We start from the raw sequence: 17,688 nt of genomic DNA on the forward strand, positions 1-17,688 counted from the left end.
TTTGATACGCATTGATTTATCGAATCAAGCCGGAAGCCCTCTTACAGGAACCCCAGGCTTTCTCCTCCCTTGTACTGCCTCATAAAGTTCCATTACTGACAGTCCTCATTAGCTTGCCCACTGGTCCCCAGACATCTTTTAAAGGGACACTGCCCTTCTCTGGGTCTTGAATTTATACGTTGGTCATGCCTGTGGGTCTAATTAACTTCAGCATTATTAGTCTTACTCAGAACGCATGCGCTTTCTAGCGGTCGGACTCTAGAGTCCTACAGAGTAATTGTAAAATTCAAACCCTCTACTTTTTCTTCTCGCTCTTAATCACTCTTCACCCAGTCTTTGGAAATTTGCTTGCAGATGTCTCTGACTGGCGTTTTGGGGAACGCAGGAGGATTTCTCAGCCCCACTCCGTTGCAAATCCTGACATTTCTTGTGTACCGTGGACCGCACTGGGAAGCCTTTTAGACTCCCCAGAGAAATATCACATTTTAATTTTATAATTACTTCAGAAGAAAGCAAGCCTTTCCCTAGCGAAAGCTGGTATTCATTTCCTCCCAGCAACTTGTGTTTTCATAGTTTAACGATTATGGGGCCTCCTTGGCAGCGATCTGACTGCTGAGAACAGTGAGAATATCTGGGCTCTGCAGAGATCAGGGTGAGGGCTTCGCGATTGTCTCGGAGAACTTTTGCCCTAAACCTCAGTAGATTTCAGGGCAGGAGGGTTACCTGGAGCGTGGACTGAGCCCCTCAAAGGCATCTTGTTCCCAGGTCCAGGCAGGAAAGGGAGTCTGGAGCCACAGTGGGACCGGGGTCAGCGCCATGTGGAGCGTGGCCTCTCCCTGGCTCACAGAGCCTGCGATGATGAATGATTATTTGCGATGTGCATGTTCTGCATCTTTTCAAGATCTGCAGCTCTTGCTGCCGGAGCAGCAGGGAAGAAAGCCATCCCTGCTGCGTACAGCACATCTCCTGACAGGGACAGATGACTCCCACTCCTGCCCCACGCAGGAGGCCAGGGGACGCTATGGGGTCTTTACAAATGGCCACTAGCCAAGACAAACAGGCTTTGTCGGGCCACTGGGAAGAGAAAGAAAAGGGACACCCCACCATCTTGCTCACAATTGATGGGGCACCCCCTGTGTTACACTCACACAGACCCTCACCTCTCCCCTTCTGTAGCTGGATGTTTGCCATTCCTAGCATATACAGGCTGCTTCCCGGCCTTCCTTCCTTCTCCTCAGAGCCACTGAAGAGTCCCCATCCCCATACCCTTACTCAGACTGTATCTGCATCTCATCCCCCGTGTATACTAACTGGGGGTGTGTATCACACAGTGCTCACACAGCTTTCAGTCATCTGGGAGAGTGTGAGAATGTCACAGACCTTCAAAAGTTTCTATTGGAGTAGGCAGGATCACTGAACTCCCAGAGGGTCCTCTTTTTATATTTTGCAGATCTATATTGTATACCTGTTGCATAAGAAGCATCACGTTTAAGAACAGATGTGGCATAGCCAGACTGCCTCGCTGGGTCAGTTGCCCCTGTATGACTTTTACAAACCATGCTTCTGCACTCATTTGTGATATGAGAGCTAATTATGTTACCAAACAGTGGTTATATTATACATTTATATGCCAGGTAGGTGCCCAGCAAAACTGTCCTGTACTAAGTGCTGGAGGTGTGTCTAATTCTATAATCAATAGGTGCGTGCGTGTGTGTGTGTGTGTGTGTGTGTGTGTGTATAAGCTAGATAGCATTATAGAAGGATCCAGGGGTTTATAATCCAGAATACATTCAAATGTTTGTTTCCCAAGGTAATGAGGAACTAGAAATCAAAAAGGGAAAGAAAGGCAGTTTAGAGATGCAAGTGTCTGAAAGAAAGTCAAGGTGCGCCGGCCAACTCTGTCTGGTAGCTCTGCCCCATGGCAGGGTGGGCAAGGAGACAGGCTCCACTCAGCTGAGGTGACATGGTACTGTTGTGAGAGAGACGCCCAGTGCTGCCCAGACCCTCGCATCATCCGCTAGCACTTCCTAGAGCACTGATTAGTTAGCTGCTTTTTATTCTTTTCATCCTTCTGTGTCCTTGATTCTGTACCTTCCAGAGTCATCCCTGTCACAGGAGGGACACCAAGCCCCTCAGTGACTGAATCAAGACCTCCTGTTGGACGGCGCTAATCGCATAGGACGTGATAGTCTGAAGACTGCTCATGCTAGCCTGAATTGCCTATGTGGAAATGTAGAGGCTATTAACAAGGGTTTAGTATGAGACCAGAAGCAGTAGTGGAAGAAGCAGCTGTTTCTGAGAGAGGAGATTGAGTTGGGGAGTGACTTTGTGTAGAGGCTGTGTTAGAATCTAAAGACCCAGATTCAGACGGGGATCTCAAGAGGACTGGAGCTACCAGAATGGATATTGTTTGCAAACAAACAGCACAGCAGAGGCCGAAGGAGTTAAGACAGAATGTGTGTTTGGGGAACATAGAAGCCAGAGGTGATATTCAAAATGTCTTTATAATCAACATGGAGGACATAGACTCAGCCTGGCGGATACAGGGGTCCTGGAAATTCCCCAGCTGCAGTAGGCACTATTAAGCCTTTATTGACTGCTGTATCCTGAGGACTCTGCGAAGGACACAGAGTACAGACAGGAGACTCATAGGGCCTGGCCAGTCATTTTACAGCCAGTGTGTAATTATTTCAGTGTTCCACACAGTTAAATTGGTGCGTGTCAGCTAGATATCATTGCTTTGCTTGTGGTCATCCCACAGAACGAACACGTAGGACGCGTAGCACGGGAGCGTGCCCAGAGTGATGCTAGAACTCACAGGAGAATAGTATCACGCTCCCTGGGCAACTGTGAAAGCTGTGATAAAGGTAAGATGAACCTGCCTTGTTTTACATTTTCTCCCTTAAGAGCACTATTTCCCTGTAAAGGAAAGACAGAAGGAACCAGTGGGGCATTGAGAAGAAACTACGGGCCAGCCTTCCGCCCATCAACAGGATCCTATTTTAAGGATATTCCAGAGAAGTACGTACCATTATGTTCTCACAGATTTCCCAGGTACTTTACCAACCTGCCAAGAAACATTCTTTATCTCTACCCCACACCTCTGCTTACGATATGGCACTGTTATTGGAGATTGCCAGGCTATTTTCCTTCTCTGTGCCCACTAAGTGTCAGAGTAAGAAACCGATGTTGCTGCTTTCACAATAACAGATGTTGAAGTGCTAACCCAGTGTGGCCCTGGAGCATCTTCAGAATCAGTAGGACAAGGTGCTGAATTAAACCCCCCGGGAGTGAGCTCACCCCAGGCACCCATCCAGAGAACTAGCAAACCCCAACTCTAGACCCTAAAAGATCTATCTCATCCTGTCATTGTGGTCCTCTTAAATTCAGACAAGCCCAAGATTCACATACAGTGAAGGTAAGACTTTGTGTCTATCCTTGCTAAAGAACTGGTCTTGCTAGCAAGCTTGCTCCGGGGGTCCCCCGTCTCCACCTTCAAGGCTGGAATTACAAGGGAGCTGCCGTGTCCTTTGTGCCTTATGTGAGTCTCTGGGGGCCCAAACTTGGCTGTTCGCATTTGTTCCATAAGATTTTCAACCACATGTGTTTTTTTGTTTGTGTAATGAATATAAAACCCTAGCTCCCTTACTCGGTTACTATAAGCATTATAGACGTAAAGAACGTTGAGAACAAAGTGTGTAATAACCTGGAGAGGGCTAAGAGCAGGGTGAGAGTGGTAACCAGTTGGTCATCCTGATGCATGAGCCAGGAGGAGACAGGTCCTGGTTCAGTCTCCTTCTGAGGATTTGTGGAGGCCGGATCACCATTTCAGACTAAGGTACAAGTAAGAGCCAGTGCCTGACTATTTTGATTTTCTGATCTTCAGGTTGAACCCCAATATCTGTCTCTGGATTTTTACTATTTATGCTGCGTGTCTGTATGGTATTATCAACCCAGAGCCCTTGTATAGAAGGTGTTGAAAGATGTATTATCTGATATAGTCCCAAATGTGGCTTGTCCCAGGAGCTACACGGCTCTATACTCCCTGATACCAGTGCCCTGATGCCAGAGAGAGGGGCTTTGTGAGGGTTGGCACTGAGGTACTAGCCTGTGCAGTGGGACTCTCCCCTCTAACTAGCAATCTCTTGTGTTGTTTTCTCCCTGCCCTTTTGTGTCTCTGTAGTCAGTTTTGGCCATCTAATTTTGTATATCCTTACATGATGTCATACATAAAAGGCCCGTGTCAATGAAGTTCATGTTTGTTTCAGAATGAATGGTCCCAATGAAAGCTAAAATCACTCTCCGTTGGTCATAAAAGCGAGGTTCTGTGATTGAGGCCCGTGGGGAGAGCTAATGTTATTGATTAGAACATGAAGCTCTCTTAGCCAAGTACTAATGTACACCCAGAAAGAGCAGTGGATCAGGAATAATTTCCAAATCTGGAATTTCCCTACGAGTCATCCTGAATGATTTGTTCCAAAAGAGCACTGGTTCTCTTTACACACACTTGTTTCTAGTTTTCAGAAGTGGATCCTCAGCGTCTTCATCTTCTATGCAAGTGGAGTATGCCTCTCTGCCACCGCGCTTGTGGCTGTGAGTCAGAAAATCACCTTTGCTGTCTGCGCCTAATTGGCTTTGTGTTCCAGCACCTGGGCCTAGCCCGCGATAAACAGTTGGCAAACATTAGGAATGAGTACAAAGCCTGCTGCTTCTATCTGCTCAAACCTTGGTTCCTAGTGTGGAAGCTTCTGAACAGGTTCTGTTTCTTTGCTCAGAATTCATTGTTGGTAGGGACCCATTCATAGACTGCGAAACCAGTTAGCATATGAAGGTAAGCATGTTCAACAAACCAGGCAGCATTGGAAGGGAAGAAAATGCTGACTTCTATATTGTATGTAATAATAAATGTTGGCTTAATATATGCTTGTTTATGTCAGAGTGAGGAAGTTTAATTAATATATATATATATATATATATATATATATATATATATATAAAACCACTGATCCCAAAGTATAAAAACCTTTCCTCTAATGAGTTTTTCAAGGGAATATAGAGAGGCCAGTAAGATAAAACCCAGCTGTTTGTCTGTCTGTCTGTCTATGTGTGTCTCTGTCTGTGTCTGTACATGTTGGGTATGTGTGCCTGTTTTCTGTGTGTGTACATGTTTGGGTGTATCTGTATGTATGTATATATGTATGTGTGTGTACATATTTGGGTATTGTGTGCACACAGCAAATGTGTGCTCATACCTATAGAAGTTAGAGAGTTATGTCCGGTGTTGTCCTCAATCCTGCTGTACCCTTACATTTTGAAACTGGGTCTCTCCCTTAGTCTAAACTTGCCTTTGGCTACACTGGCTGTCTAGTGAACTCCAGGTTCCCCTGCCCCCTACCCACCACCACCGCCACCTAGCGCCAGGATAACAGACATGCAGAGTGCTGGGGTCGAATTCAGGTCCCCAAGCTCGCTCCGTGTCCGAGTTTGCTTTTCTGTTGCTGGGGTAAAACCACAACAGAAGCGACTTGGGGAGGAAAAGATTTCTAACATCTTACACATTAGAGCCAGTCCATCACTGAAGGAGGTCAGGGCAGGAAACCAAGGCAGGACCTGGAGGCAGGAGCTGATGCCGAGGCCATGGAGGGGGGCTGCTTACTGACTTGCTTCCTCTGGCTTGCTCAGCCTGCTTTCTTATAGAACCCGGGACCACCTGTCCAAGGATGGCCCCACGCACAATGGGCCAGGCTCTTCCCACCAATAGTTAATGAAGAAAATGCCCCATAGACACACCCAGAGGCTAATCTGACAGAGGCCATTCCTCCATTGAAGCCCCTCTTCTCAGGTGACTCTAGTCCAAACCTGCCCAGCACATGGTACAGACACCTTACCTACTGTGCCATCTCCCCGGCCCCTTCTGTTTGCCTCTCTCCATTATACATAGGCCTGTTAGGAGCAAGAGGAGCATTTAGGCCAAAAAAGAAAAAAAGAATGATTACCAATCCCCAAACTCCAGGTATGGTCCACTTCACGCTAGTGGATGAAAGAAAAGCAACGGGAATTTTCCCAGGGATTGTGGGTCGGCTCTGTCACCAGGAAGATTTCCTCTCTAGGACCAAACCTTAAACCTCATTACGGGGTGCTTTCCTAGAGAGACCAGAAGGCCCTTTTATGTGGCTAAGATGGGGATGTTGTTTACTTCCTTGCTTTGAACCTCCGTGTGATAGGCAGCGTGGTTGTCGGCCCTCTTGGTTCTCTCGCCAAATAGGAATCATTTTCAGACAGCTCAAACTTGGTCTTCATACCTGGGTCCAACAGAGATGTATCCGCCTCATAATGGCTTAATACTTACAGACTTTGGCTAATATAAATGATGCTCCCGGAACCAAAATTAGAAAAGAGATTTGTTTAGAGAGCCTCAAATTGACCTCGCCAGGGGTCATATAACTGAATAGCTATTGAAATTTGCTATGGGCACATGGATGTAGAAAACCAGTGAGTCAAACTATCACACCCATAGATGTACACACACACACACACACACACACACACACACGTGCACGCATACACACAACTTAGGTTTGAAGGTAACTCAATCCTGTCAGGCAGTGCTGAGTCTATGGCAGAGGAGTTGAACCAGGCAAGAGCCTAAAGGCTAGATTCCAAACTACCTTGCAAATGCCAGATATTTCTTAGCTCCCTCAGACTCTCCCCAGGGACCCATCCTCCACATCTCTGATAAGAACCTGCTCTTGTTAAAGCTTGCCACAGACTCTGTGTCCCTGACTGTCTGGCCCCCATCTTTTCAGCAGGCCAAGTTCCCACCCACTTGCAAGCTTAAGTAAGATATGTCTGAGGATTTTCTGGAACACTTTGAAGCCAGGAAGAAAAAGCTCTTAGAACTTCAATACTGAATCTTGTGTGACTATAAAGGAGCCGTGTGTGTGTGTGCATGTGTGTGTGCATGTGTGTGTGCATGTGTGTGTGCATGTGTGTGCATATGTGCCCGCGCACACACACACACACAGCAGGCAATGAGGGCTGAGCTGGCTGCCCGCTAGCACCATGCCAAGAGCAGGAAGCAGCCTCCATTTCCGCGACTCTGTGGTCAGGCTCCGGGCTTTGATGCCTTTGGAAATACAGATGGCTGGCAGAAAAAAAAGGAAGCATGAGGTGGCTGCCAGCCCCACATTGCTTTTTCCAGGAAGGCCTAAAAAGAGTGGGGGTGGGGTGAGCCAGTCAGGGGAGAGCCATGACAGATTCCAGTATTGCTTAATTGGGGTTTTGCCAAGCTCTGAGAACCACCGCTGGCTTTTGGGCTTCAAGCCTGAATGGTGTTTCCTCCGGGGCCTTGTAGGATGTGAGCTGCTGTTGAGACTTTGTTCTAGGGAGGCAGCAGTGAGGACCCTAGGGCAGGATGCTCCTTCCCGCCGTTCCTCCATCCAGGCGTACTCTGCCTGGTGAGACGTGACTGTGCCAAGGCTAGGACTCTGTGCTGTGGAGAAAAGAGACTGCATGTGGCTCTCCCCTCCCTCCTGGAGAGGCAGTGGGCTTCCGCCTCAAAGGGAAACTAACCCAGCAATTCTCCCTTTAGATTGCTGTTTAGATCTCAGGCGTCCTACCGAGGCCTGGGGCTTGTTAGGACAAAGGTGCCTGTAGGCTTGTATATCATTGGTTGACAGCAGAAAAGGCTTAAATTGGGGTGGTTCTTTTGCTCAGCAAGATGGTGTCTCTATGAGCATGTACTGTTTCCGCCCCTGTTAGCCAGTTCTTTAACTCCACAGCTCTACTAAGGAAAGAATGGGGTTCCTGTGACCTTAATAGTCCTAATTCATGTGTCATTAGCAGGCTAGCCTTCATAAAGGGCATATTGGCATTCTGCGCTTGCAAGTATCCTCCCCAGTACCCAGTTGAAGAAGCAAGTCCAGACATTTCAGGGACTTTTCCTAAGTTCACGCAGCTAGTACACGTGAGGACTGCAATATTACTTCCAAACCACCGACTCTGAGCCTGGAGTGCTGCAGTTCACCACAGTGGGCTCTGCCAGGAGGGAGGAACATTCAGGAAGAAAGGTCCTCGGGGGAAGAGAGACATCCAAGGCAGTGTCAAGAGGTTAGTGGAAGAATGTGACTCACTGGTATGTGTCACTGGAGATCACAGACTGTCCAGATTCTGTCATCCCCAAAGGCAAACCATCCTTCAGTTCCCCCAGAAGGGATCATATTCTCTTTAGACGACTTTGAAGTTCTGCTAAGGAAATCAGTTTAGCGACATGAGCAGTTTTTTTTTTCTACCCCTCTCTTTTAGTGAAAGTTTGTAGCTTAGAAAGGGGAGTTTGTGGGAAGTACTCTGGGTAGGTGATGTCCAAGTGTGACCTCTGAACTCCAGCTAAGAAGTCACAAAGGAGGTAGTTCAGTTGCTAAAGTTTGTGCTGTGTATGAGGAGCCGCGTTAAAATAGAGCCTCCCCTGGCGGTGGTGGCGCACGCCTTTATTCCCAGCACTCGGGAGGCAGAGGCAGGTGATTCTCTATGAGTTTGAGACCAACCTGATCTACATAGCTAGTTCCAGGACAGCTAGGGCTGTTACACAGAGAAAGCTTGTCTTGAAAAACCAAAATAAATGAAAGAGAAGAAAGATTTAGCTGGGTTGTGGTGGTGCACGCCTTTAATCCCAGTGCTCAGGAGGCCGAGGCAGGCGGATCTCTGTGAGTTCAAGGCCAGTTCTAGGACAGTCTCTAAAACTACGGGGAAACCCTGTCTCTAAAAATAAAACAAACAAACAAAAGAGCCTTCATTTTAAGCTCAGGGCTAAAGAGGCAGAGATAGGTGCCCTGGGACTGGCTTGCGAGCCTAGACTAGCTGGTGAGCTACAGCTGACAGACCATGTCTAAAAAACAAAGTGGTTGACCCCTGAGAAACAACACTTTAGTATGTCCTCTGATCTCCACACAAGAGCACATACCTATGCACCCACAGGGACATACATTCCCCACCCCTCCCCACCCACCCACACATCACAGTGTGTGGGAGAGGGGTCCTCTGGCTGGGAACGAACTCCCCGAAAGACCAAGAAAAATTTCATTCCCTTTTTTACTTTCTCCTTCCTCTTTCCCCTTCTCCTTCCCCTCCCTCCTTTTGCTTGGAATTCTTTTCTCTTAAAAGTCCTTGCTAAAGCCATTCTCTTGCCTCAGTCCCCAAAGTAGATAGGCCCCCACGCAGATAGACATCACAGTGCGTGTCTTAAAATACTTCCTCAAGTGGGCAGCAGACCTTTAAACCGAGTTAATATAGAAGATTATTTATGTCAGTCAATATAAACTGAAGTTACTACGGTGTCTCGGCAACACTACACAGCATGCAGAACTATGACTTTTAAAAATGGCCATCCCAAAGAATATTTAGGAATTTCCTGTAGAAAGTAGTCATTCGTAGAATCATAAACGGTGTTTTAATTACTTTGTAACTATTTATTAATATGTATAGGTAATGAAAGAGACCCTACAATTTTAATATAAAGAGTTCTACTTAAGGGAGAACTTAGCTCTGATTTTCAGAGAAAAGTCTGCTGAAGGCAAGGTGAAGAGAAACACCAAGGCAATGGCACACCGTCTTAGAGGGAAACTTAGCAGCTGAAGGTGAAGGGCCAGCCATCATTCATCATTCAGACGTCTGCTAGTGTCTGGGTTCCGTCCACAGTGTTCTTGCCTGCCCACCTGTCAGCGTCAAGAGCAGGCAGAACCTACGGAGTCACTGTCTTCAGAGAACTAATGTTCAGAATGAGGATGGAGCGGACACAGTAAGCTAATTCACAGGGCGCTAAGTGAACAGTGTGAAGGATCGCATGGGGCAGTGAGCAGCAGGAAGCACTATGCTTTGCCTGGCCAGAGGTAGCATTTTCCTGTAGGACTAGAGGGAGATCTAGGGGTAGAGCAGCTGAGGAAGAGGGAATGAGAGTCTCATGTTGTTAAAGAAACAACCACCAGGAAGAAAGCATCCCAGGGCACCAGTGCCAGATCAGGGAGGTTTTCATAGATGGGTTATGTGAAGGTAAGTGGGGGTGGGGTGGGAGAGGAGCTATGATGCCGAGAGATTTGTTACAGGCCACCCAGCTGGGCTAAGGTTTTTCTGATGAAAATTACAAAACTGACCCAGTAGATGGCCAGATGTGTTCTTGGTGAAGGAGTTCTGGAACAATGCTCACCCAGTAATAGCTAGAAGGATCTCTGTGACTCCACAGAGATCTCGTGAGGTAGGTGCTCAGGAAAGGTCTGAGGCTATGCAGATTAGTACAGAGCCTACAAGCACAGGAAGAAAGATGGATGAAGTGCGCAACCCTGAGACTGTGAACGGTGAACTCCCTTTGCATACAGGGAAGTTCTTGGCTTCTGTTCTGAAAAGGTGAATAAAACAGGAAGGCATGAAAAGCCTCTGCTGGGGAAGGTAGAACACATCGATTTGCTTAAATGATCAAGAATTTACTAAGCACCATAATGTGTTGAGGTACCAGGAACATTAGATTTGCCCAGTCATAAAAGTCCTCTCTCGCAGAACTCGTGAATGTGGGGGAACATTTGTGGCCTTAGCATTGCTGTGACTGAACACTTAACAGAACAGCAGAAGAGTCGGGAGGACTTGTTTTCATCATGATTTCAAGATGGTTGCAGTCTGTCAGGACAGGGAAGGCAGGGGACAAAGCAGCTCAGTTCACTGCAGGAGCTTGTGCTAGCGGAGAGCAGCCAGAACTAGGGCCTTGGCAAAGGCCCGCCCGTCCTTTGACCCACATCTCCTAGCTAAGGTCCCACATTCTAAACCCTTCATGTCTCAAAAACAATGCCACCAGAAGAAGAAACAAATGAACCTGAAGAGAATATTGCAGAGTTGTACTGTGACATAGTGTAAGAAAGAAAAATGTTGTTAGCAATGGTAGATGCTATGCTGTGGAGAAAAGTAATAAGGTCAGGGTGGCGGGAAGGGGGGCAGTTTTCAAAAGGCTGATGATTGTGGTATAACGGAAGCCATTGGAGGGTGTGAGAGGGCAGTGGTAGGATCTGATGGAGTGCTTACCCTGGTTGCACTAAGACCAGACGTGAGTGAGAAGCCAAAAAATTCCAACACCCTTCTTCCCCAGACCTAGAGACATTGTCCTGGCACCATTGCCTCTGTCCTTGAGTGAAGAGAGCTACCATCATGTGGGAAGAGGTAATGGGGGTGGACTCTGGTGGGGGAAGGTTGTAATTTGTTTTAGAGGTAAGGGTGAAAGCGTTTAGCCTGACACTGACATAATATTCCATTGTTCTACTCAGATTTCTGAGGCTGAGGAATTCTAGGATGCTGCAAGGAACATACCAAAGTATTTCTCACAAGTAGAACCAAATTAAAAAGAACCATAGTCAGAGAGTAGTTAGAAGTGTAGGGCCAAGTAGGAAGCTGCCAAAGAGTCAAAAAGAAAAATAAAAAGAGGGAGACAGTTCAGAAGTAAGTCTCCGAGATGAGCCGTGTTCTGGGAGTAATACACTAGACCAGGGTGCTACCCATGGGGTAATACACTAGACCAGGGTGCTACTCATGGGGGATAATATGCATAAATTAATAAATATTTCTTTTACAAACAAAAGAAAATTAAGCCAGGTGTGAAAGTATATGTCTTTAAACCTGGCACTCTGGAAACAGAGGCAGGTGGGTCTCTGTGAGTTAGAGGCCAGCATGGCCTACATACGTAGCAAGTTCAAGAACAGCCAGGGTTACATAGTGAGACCCTGTCTGAAAACAAAAACAAAACAAAATTTCTCAGTGGGTAATAACAATAGACTGAAGTTAACAAGGTAAAATTAATAAGGGCAATGGGGTCCTTTATTCAAAGTAAACTAACCAGTGTGCCCCAAAAAACTAGAGGAGACGTCTCCAAGGAAACCTTTCTAGATCTTTCTCTTATGGACCGGAGTCTGTCTTGTTTGGTTGTGGACTAGAGGTTGCTGTTGTTTGTTTGTTTGTTTTCCCTTACCGTCTCAACCTGTGACCATAAAAACCCCTCATACACAGGCATGCGTGTGCATGTGTGCAGTGCAAATAGGTTTCATTGATCTCTAAAGAACAAAGTCCAAATCAAGAGAATAACTTCATTCTTAATTAGACCACACCTCAAGAGCTTTCACTTAAGGTAAGCACCCAATCTGGAGGACACTGACAGGCCAGACAGCCCACAGAGGGCCCTTGTCACGGTCTGTGATGTTTGGTAACAAACGTGTTGAGTACATGGTGGCATGAGTGGTGATGGATGTCCCCAAGGTCCTGTGAGACATAGTTGAGAAAACTAAGGAAGGGGGCACTGAGACAGTTCATTCCAGGTGTCTTGAGAGCCCTCAGACAGGAAACATTGTTTCTTTGGTTTGTTTGTTCTGTAACAGCATCTCTCTATGTAGACCAGGCTGGCCTTGAGTAGACATAGTTCTTTCCTCCTTTGCCTCCTGATTGCTGGAATTAAAGGTGTTTGCCACAATGCCTGGCCTGAAACTATTACTTAAAATAAATAAATAAGTTTATCTGAGAGTAATGTCTCTAAAGTAGGAAAAGCCAAGAATGTATGCAGTAACCCCTCATTAGCCTTGCATTAATTTCTCATCTCACAAATTTCACAAAGCATTTGACCCAATGGAAGAGTGATCTAAGAGTCTTTCATCGGCTTTTTAATGTGCTGTCTTAGAACAAGTGATTGCTTAACTGGAATCCCTGATCAGTTGTGCTGTTATAAAGCCGGTGAATAATCTGAGTTTGAATTTTCTCTATTCGTTTAACAGAATTTTCCAAATCTTAGGGTCTGGAATGAAGGGATCTGTCCTTTGACCACATTCTTGGTTATAGACAACCTCGGTGTATCGGCACTCTCAAATCCCACCGTCCTCCTTTCTCCTCTCACCTCCCCTGGGTGAAGAAGAGGGGAGTGTGGACAAGCTGGAAGTGTGACTGCTGTAGTGTGAACAGGGATGATGGAGGATAGCACTAGACAGGGCATTGCAAGTGGTCAGAGCTGGGCGGGGGGGGGGGGGGGGGGGAAGGGGAGGCCTTTACCTGCCCGGGATGTCTGCGGTACATCTGTTCTCTGAAGGACAAGAATAAGCTGCCTCTTGTGGCCATAGACCAAGTGGGCAGGGGTCAGATACAGGCGTGAGGACCCAGATGGTCATTTCCACTATTTACCTGCCCGCCCTCCTCCCTCTAGATTTCATTGGCTGCCAGGCAGTGGATTTGTTCTCTTGACACTCCGAAAGTGTTCTGTCCTCACTCGCCCAGGTTCTCTTTTCCCCATCAAATATTTGCTGACGTTGTCTCACGTCGGACTCATTGGCCAGAGGCAAACGTCCCCAAAGGTTAGCCCTGATCTCATGCTTTGGGATGTTTCCTGGGTTAGAGCTATCCACTTAATGTGTGATCTTGGGGAAGTAACTCCCTGACCGTTTCCCCATCAGTAAGATGGGGTCTCTGACAGATTTTAGAAGCTATACTTAACTACCAAGTCCAGTATCTGCCCCTATAAATTAAATCTGCTGGACTTATTCTTAGCCCTATCTCACCTGGTTGCCAGTTGTCAATTCTTGAGGGTTTTTTTGATTGTTGTTTGGTTTTCGCTACTGAGAACAAACCCAGGAATCACTCATACCAACCGCGAGCTTTCCAATTAAGCAACACCCCAGTCCCAAATATTTCATTTCATGGTATTCTTCAGACTCTGTATTGGTCCACGGACGTCCCCTTACAGAATGGGCTGTGCTTGATACCCAGGAAGAATGTGTGGGAGAAAGTGCTGGTGCACACTCTCTCAGTACAGTCATTGTGCTTGTTTGTCGCAGGAGGAGAAAGGGTTCGTGTTTTATTGAAAACCAACACCAGTGGGAACAGAATAACTCTTTCTTTTCCTAAGGCTGTTCATTTCTGTTTTTAATTCATTTTGAAATAGGGTCTCTTGTAGCCTAGGCTGGCTGAGGATGCACTATATATCCAAGGATGACTTTCCTATACCTTTGAACTTATGATCTGCCCTCTCCCACCTCCCAGCTGCTCTTGGAGCTTTGTGCAAGCCCTCTACCAACTGAACCACCCGTCTAGTCCTTGTTTCTCTTTTAATTTCTTGTTCTAAGGATAAATTAATAAGCTAAAGTATAATGTCGAATTTTGCAGTCGCCTTGATCCTGGGGTAGCAACCGCAAAGGCAGTGTTGTGTGTCTATCTTTCTGAGCTGTGAGACATGGATTTTGTGATCCTGGTGGCCTCTGTCCCAAGAGGATTTGACAGGATGAACTTATGGTGGAGTTGGAACAGTTTTCTCTCTGCCTTCCCAAGCCAGTTGCATCTCGTAGCCAGTCTCTAGGGAGTGTTTCCCTGTCCTTGATTCTGGGATCTGCTGCCTTCTGCCTCCTCTCTAGTTATAAACTCCCGTGATGGCATCCCAAGGCTGCCCATTCCCTGTGTGTGATTCTTACCTCATTGCCTCCCTGTCTAAGACTGTCCTCACACCCACACAGCATCTGAGAGCCTTTCTCAGCCCATTGCCTTCCCCTCTTTGGATTCATCCAGTCCCTCCTGTCAATAGTCAAACTGATGAGGGCCTCCCTGCTTAATTTGCCTCCAGCGTAAACTCACCGGAGCTTGGTCTACAGCAGAGTCCAACAGAGCTGTATGGTAGCGTTTTCCTTGGAAGGTTTAACAAACAAAACACCTGATGCCCGTGTCCCCTTTCCAGAGAATCAACTTTAATTGCTCCGTGCTGTAGCCCGGGCCTCAGGATGTTTTAAAGCTCTTGCAGGTGGTTCTTTATATAGCCGAGGGTGAGAGCCACTCAGCACAGTTGATCCCTAAACTGGGGCTAGAATCTAATAATAGCTTTATTTGCCTCCCCAAGTGGCTTATGTCCCTTAGTGTTTAAAATGGTTCATGTGAGTATATTAAACATCTAAAGTGGCTAATTTCCACTTTGTGTTAATTTGATAGGTTTAACGGAAGGAAATACTGTGGTTTGTTGTTTGGGTTTTTTTTTTTTTTTTCTTGAAAACTCAATTTCTGGGTTACTCCGGGCTCAGCTGCCAGGGACTGCGGCAGCTTTGCTGTTCTCTGAGCGTAGCTGTGCTGAGCGCATACTAAACTCTGTACGTCATTGTCGACTCTCCTTGTTTGACTGATGTGGATACTGAGGTCCAGGGAATACACCCACTTACTCAGAGCTGAACTTGAACCTAGGTGGATTTGATGGCAAAACCTCACTGATTCTCTCACCCGGGAAAGAGTGGCATGTCCAAATAGGTCTCTGGATAGCAGGGCACACTTTCACCTTGAAGGTGCATGCTTTTAAAAACCTTTAATTTTCAGGTTAGCATGCAGCGAATGAGTTCCAGCATGGCATCTTTGTCACGGGTCATCGTGCCTTGTTCTCCATGCCTTTGAATTTGGGCTGCATGCTTCTATATTTCAAGAGCGTCCATACATTTGAGTCACCCTCACTCACTAGTTGCCTAAAGTATAGGTCCGGGAGGCCATTCAATAAATGGGTTTTCTCCACGCATTTCAAACCTGCCCTACCCTGTCTGTACTTTTTTTTCCTCATAACTTTTTGACCTTGTTTGTTTAATGAAGTCCCAAGGACCCCAGCACACGTCGTTCCGGGGTGGTGAATGAGTAGTCCTTCCCATTTTGCAGAAAGGGGAAATATTACACCAAAAATTAATTACCTGCTAAATTCTACTAATAGCTGTGCTTAATTGGGTCCTTAATGAGCGGAGGCTGTCTGCTGAGTCCTTTGTATCTTGTGCATTGTCCTCACTTCACACACGAGGAAAGCAAACCCAGAAAGCTAGATCTGCTTTGACCAAGGGACATGGCTACTAACTGGCTAGGATGGTTGCGTGTTTGTTTTTGAACTTGCTTATGGGCAGATGTGGGGATACATGGCTTCATTCGCTGGCAGTGACATCCAGACACCTATGTCTGCCGTAACCCGATGAAGTATGAAGTAGTTTTCTGTGTGGCAAATGGCCCTCTGAAAGCTATTGGGAAACAATTTTCTGCCAACCTTGACTCTCATCCAGAGGTCAAACGGGTGCTGTATCATCCGTCCCCTGTCATCCCAATAGAGGATGTTTGATGTAAACATCCCCTGAAGGTGAGAACTGGCTCACAAAGGAGGGTGTGCAAACTCCATTTACCCCCTGAGCACGGCTGTTTATCACGGTTTCAGGCTGCAGGAAGAGTCCAGCAGCTGCTGGACCACTTCATTATCACAAAGGCTCTAAGGACAGAACTCTGTCTCCCCTTCTCACTAATGAGTAGCTTTCTCCCTCTTTAAGAATACAAAGACTTACTAGTTCCTGGCTTGTCAGAGTACACACACACACACACACACGCACACGCACACACGCACGCACACTTCTGTATGGAGAATGGCTATATAAACTATATAAACAAAGAGGCAGACAATGCAGTACATGGATGGAACCTCTAGGAAAATGAGGTTCCGTGTCAGGGCAGAGGGTCATTAATTGAGTGCAAACCTATTTTCAAAATGGTGTTTATCCTCCTCCAGGGCATACAAAACCATTGAGGATGACGACTTGAAGTTTCCTCTTATATACGGAGAAGGCAAGAAGGTAGGCTCGCGCTCGTCCTGGAATGAGAGGGGTGTCTGGAGCCCCATGTACTCCGAGCCTGTGGCGTGTTTGTCCTGGAATGAGAGGGGTGTCTGAAGCCCCGTCTACTGTGAGGCTGTGGCGTGTTCATCCTGGAATGAGAGGGGTGTCTGGAGCCCTGTGTACTCTGAGGCTGTGGCCGTTTGTGTGTGTCACTCAGTGGTTTGGGATTTTATTGCCATGACAACTTAAGCATCACATCCATCATTCTTCAGGTCACCTACCTTGAGGGTCCAGACAGTAGCAGAATCTGAGAGGTTGGGTGGGCAGCCAATTTTATGAATCTAGCATCCCCTTCCTACCCATCTGAGTCACTCTATGGTTTAAATACAGCCACTTCCACATACACCACCCTATCTTATAACTTATATAAGCTCAGAGGCAGGTCAAGCTTGCTGTGTTACCTCTACTCAGTAGATAGGCTGCCAGATTAAAAGCGCCCAAGCAGAACCACACAGCCAGCAGAGGACAGCCCCGGTGTGGAACTCTTAGCTAGTATCCTTTCATCCCACCACTGACGTTCAGATTTTGTAAGTCGGCTTTTCTACTTGCCCCAACAAAAGGACTCCAAAGTGTCATTGCAGTTACACCACAGGACCAAGAGCCCAGACTGCGATAACAGAGCCATCACTTAGTGCCAGCACCCCGTCAAAAGCAAACACTGAATGACACGGTTGAAACCCAAGAAGACTGTAGACATGAGATGTGTGAGCAGATGTGGAGGAAGTTCGGGTGCCCGTGCTGAGATGACTAAGCTCTGAGCCCAGACCCAACCAAACACTTCCTCCGAACCCAGCTCACTTCCATTCAGAGATAAGAGTTTCAATTAGAAGTAGGCAGTGTAGTCACCAGAAGATGAGTCTTCAAGCGAATTGTCTATGAGTGTTAGATAGTATTTACCCAGAGAAAATGACTCACAAGAATATCAAAGCAAGGTCTCTAGCGTGGTCCAGACTGACCCTCCCAGTCCCTGACCTAGTTACACGTGTCAGTACTGAGGAAGTTCTTCGCTTAGGGTCTG

General features: G+C 46.8%; 1 protein-coding gene across 1 annotated transcript in view; it reads left to right on the forward strand.

The window, feature by feature from the left end:
* Ppm1h (protein phosphatase, Mg2+/Mn2+ dependent 1H) overlaps positions 1 to 17,688 on the forward strand; it is a 252,316-nt gene that overhangs the window by 198,856 nt on the left and 35,772 nt on the right. Inside the window, exon 7 of the mRNA XM_041665784.1 lies at positions 16,565 to 16,628. Coding sequence (XP_041521718.1) covers positions 16,565 to 16,628 — 64 coding nt within the window. The remainder of the gene's footprint in view (positions 1 to 16,564; positions 16,629 to 17,688) is intronic.

This window comes from Microtus oregoni, unplaced genomic scaffold (genome assembly GCF_018167655.1).
Source record: "Microtus oregoni isolate MIOR12 unplaced genomic scaffold, Mior012 000001F_ref0000356, whole genome shotgun sequence".
NCBI classification, from domain to species: domain Eukaryota; kingdom Metazoa; phylum Chordata; class Mammalia; order Rodentia; family Cricetidae; genus Microtus; species Microtus oregoni.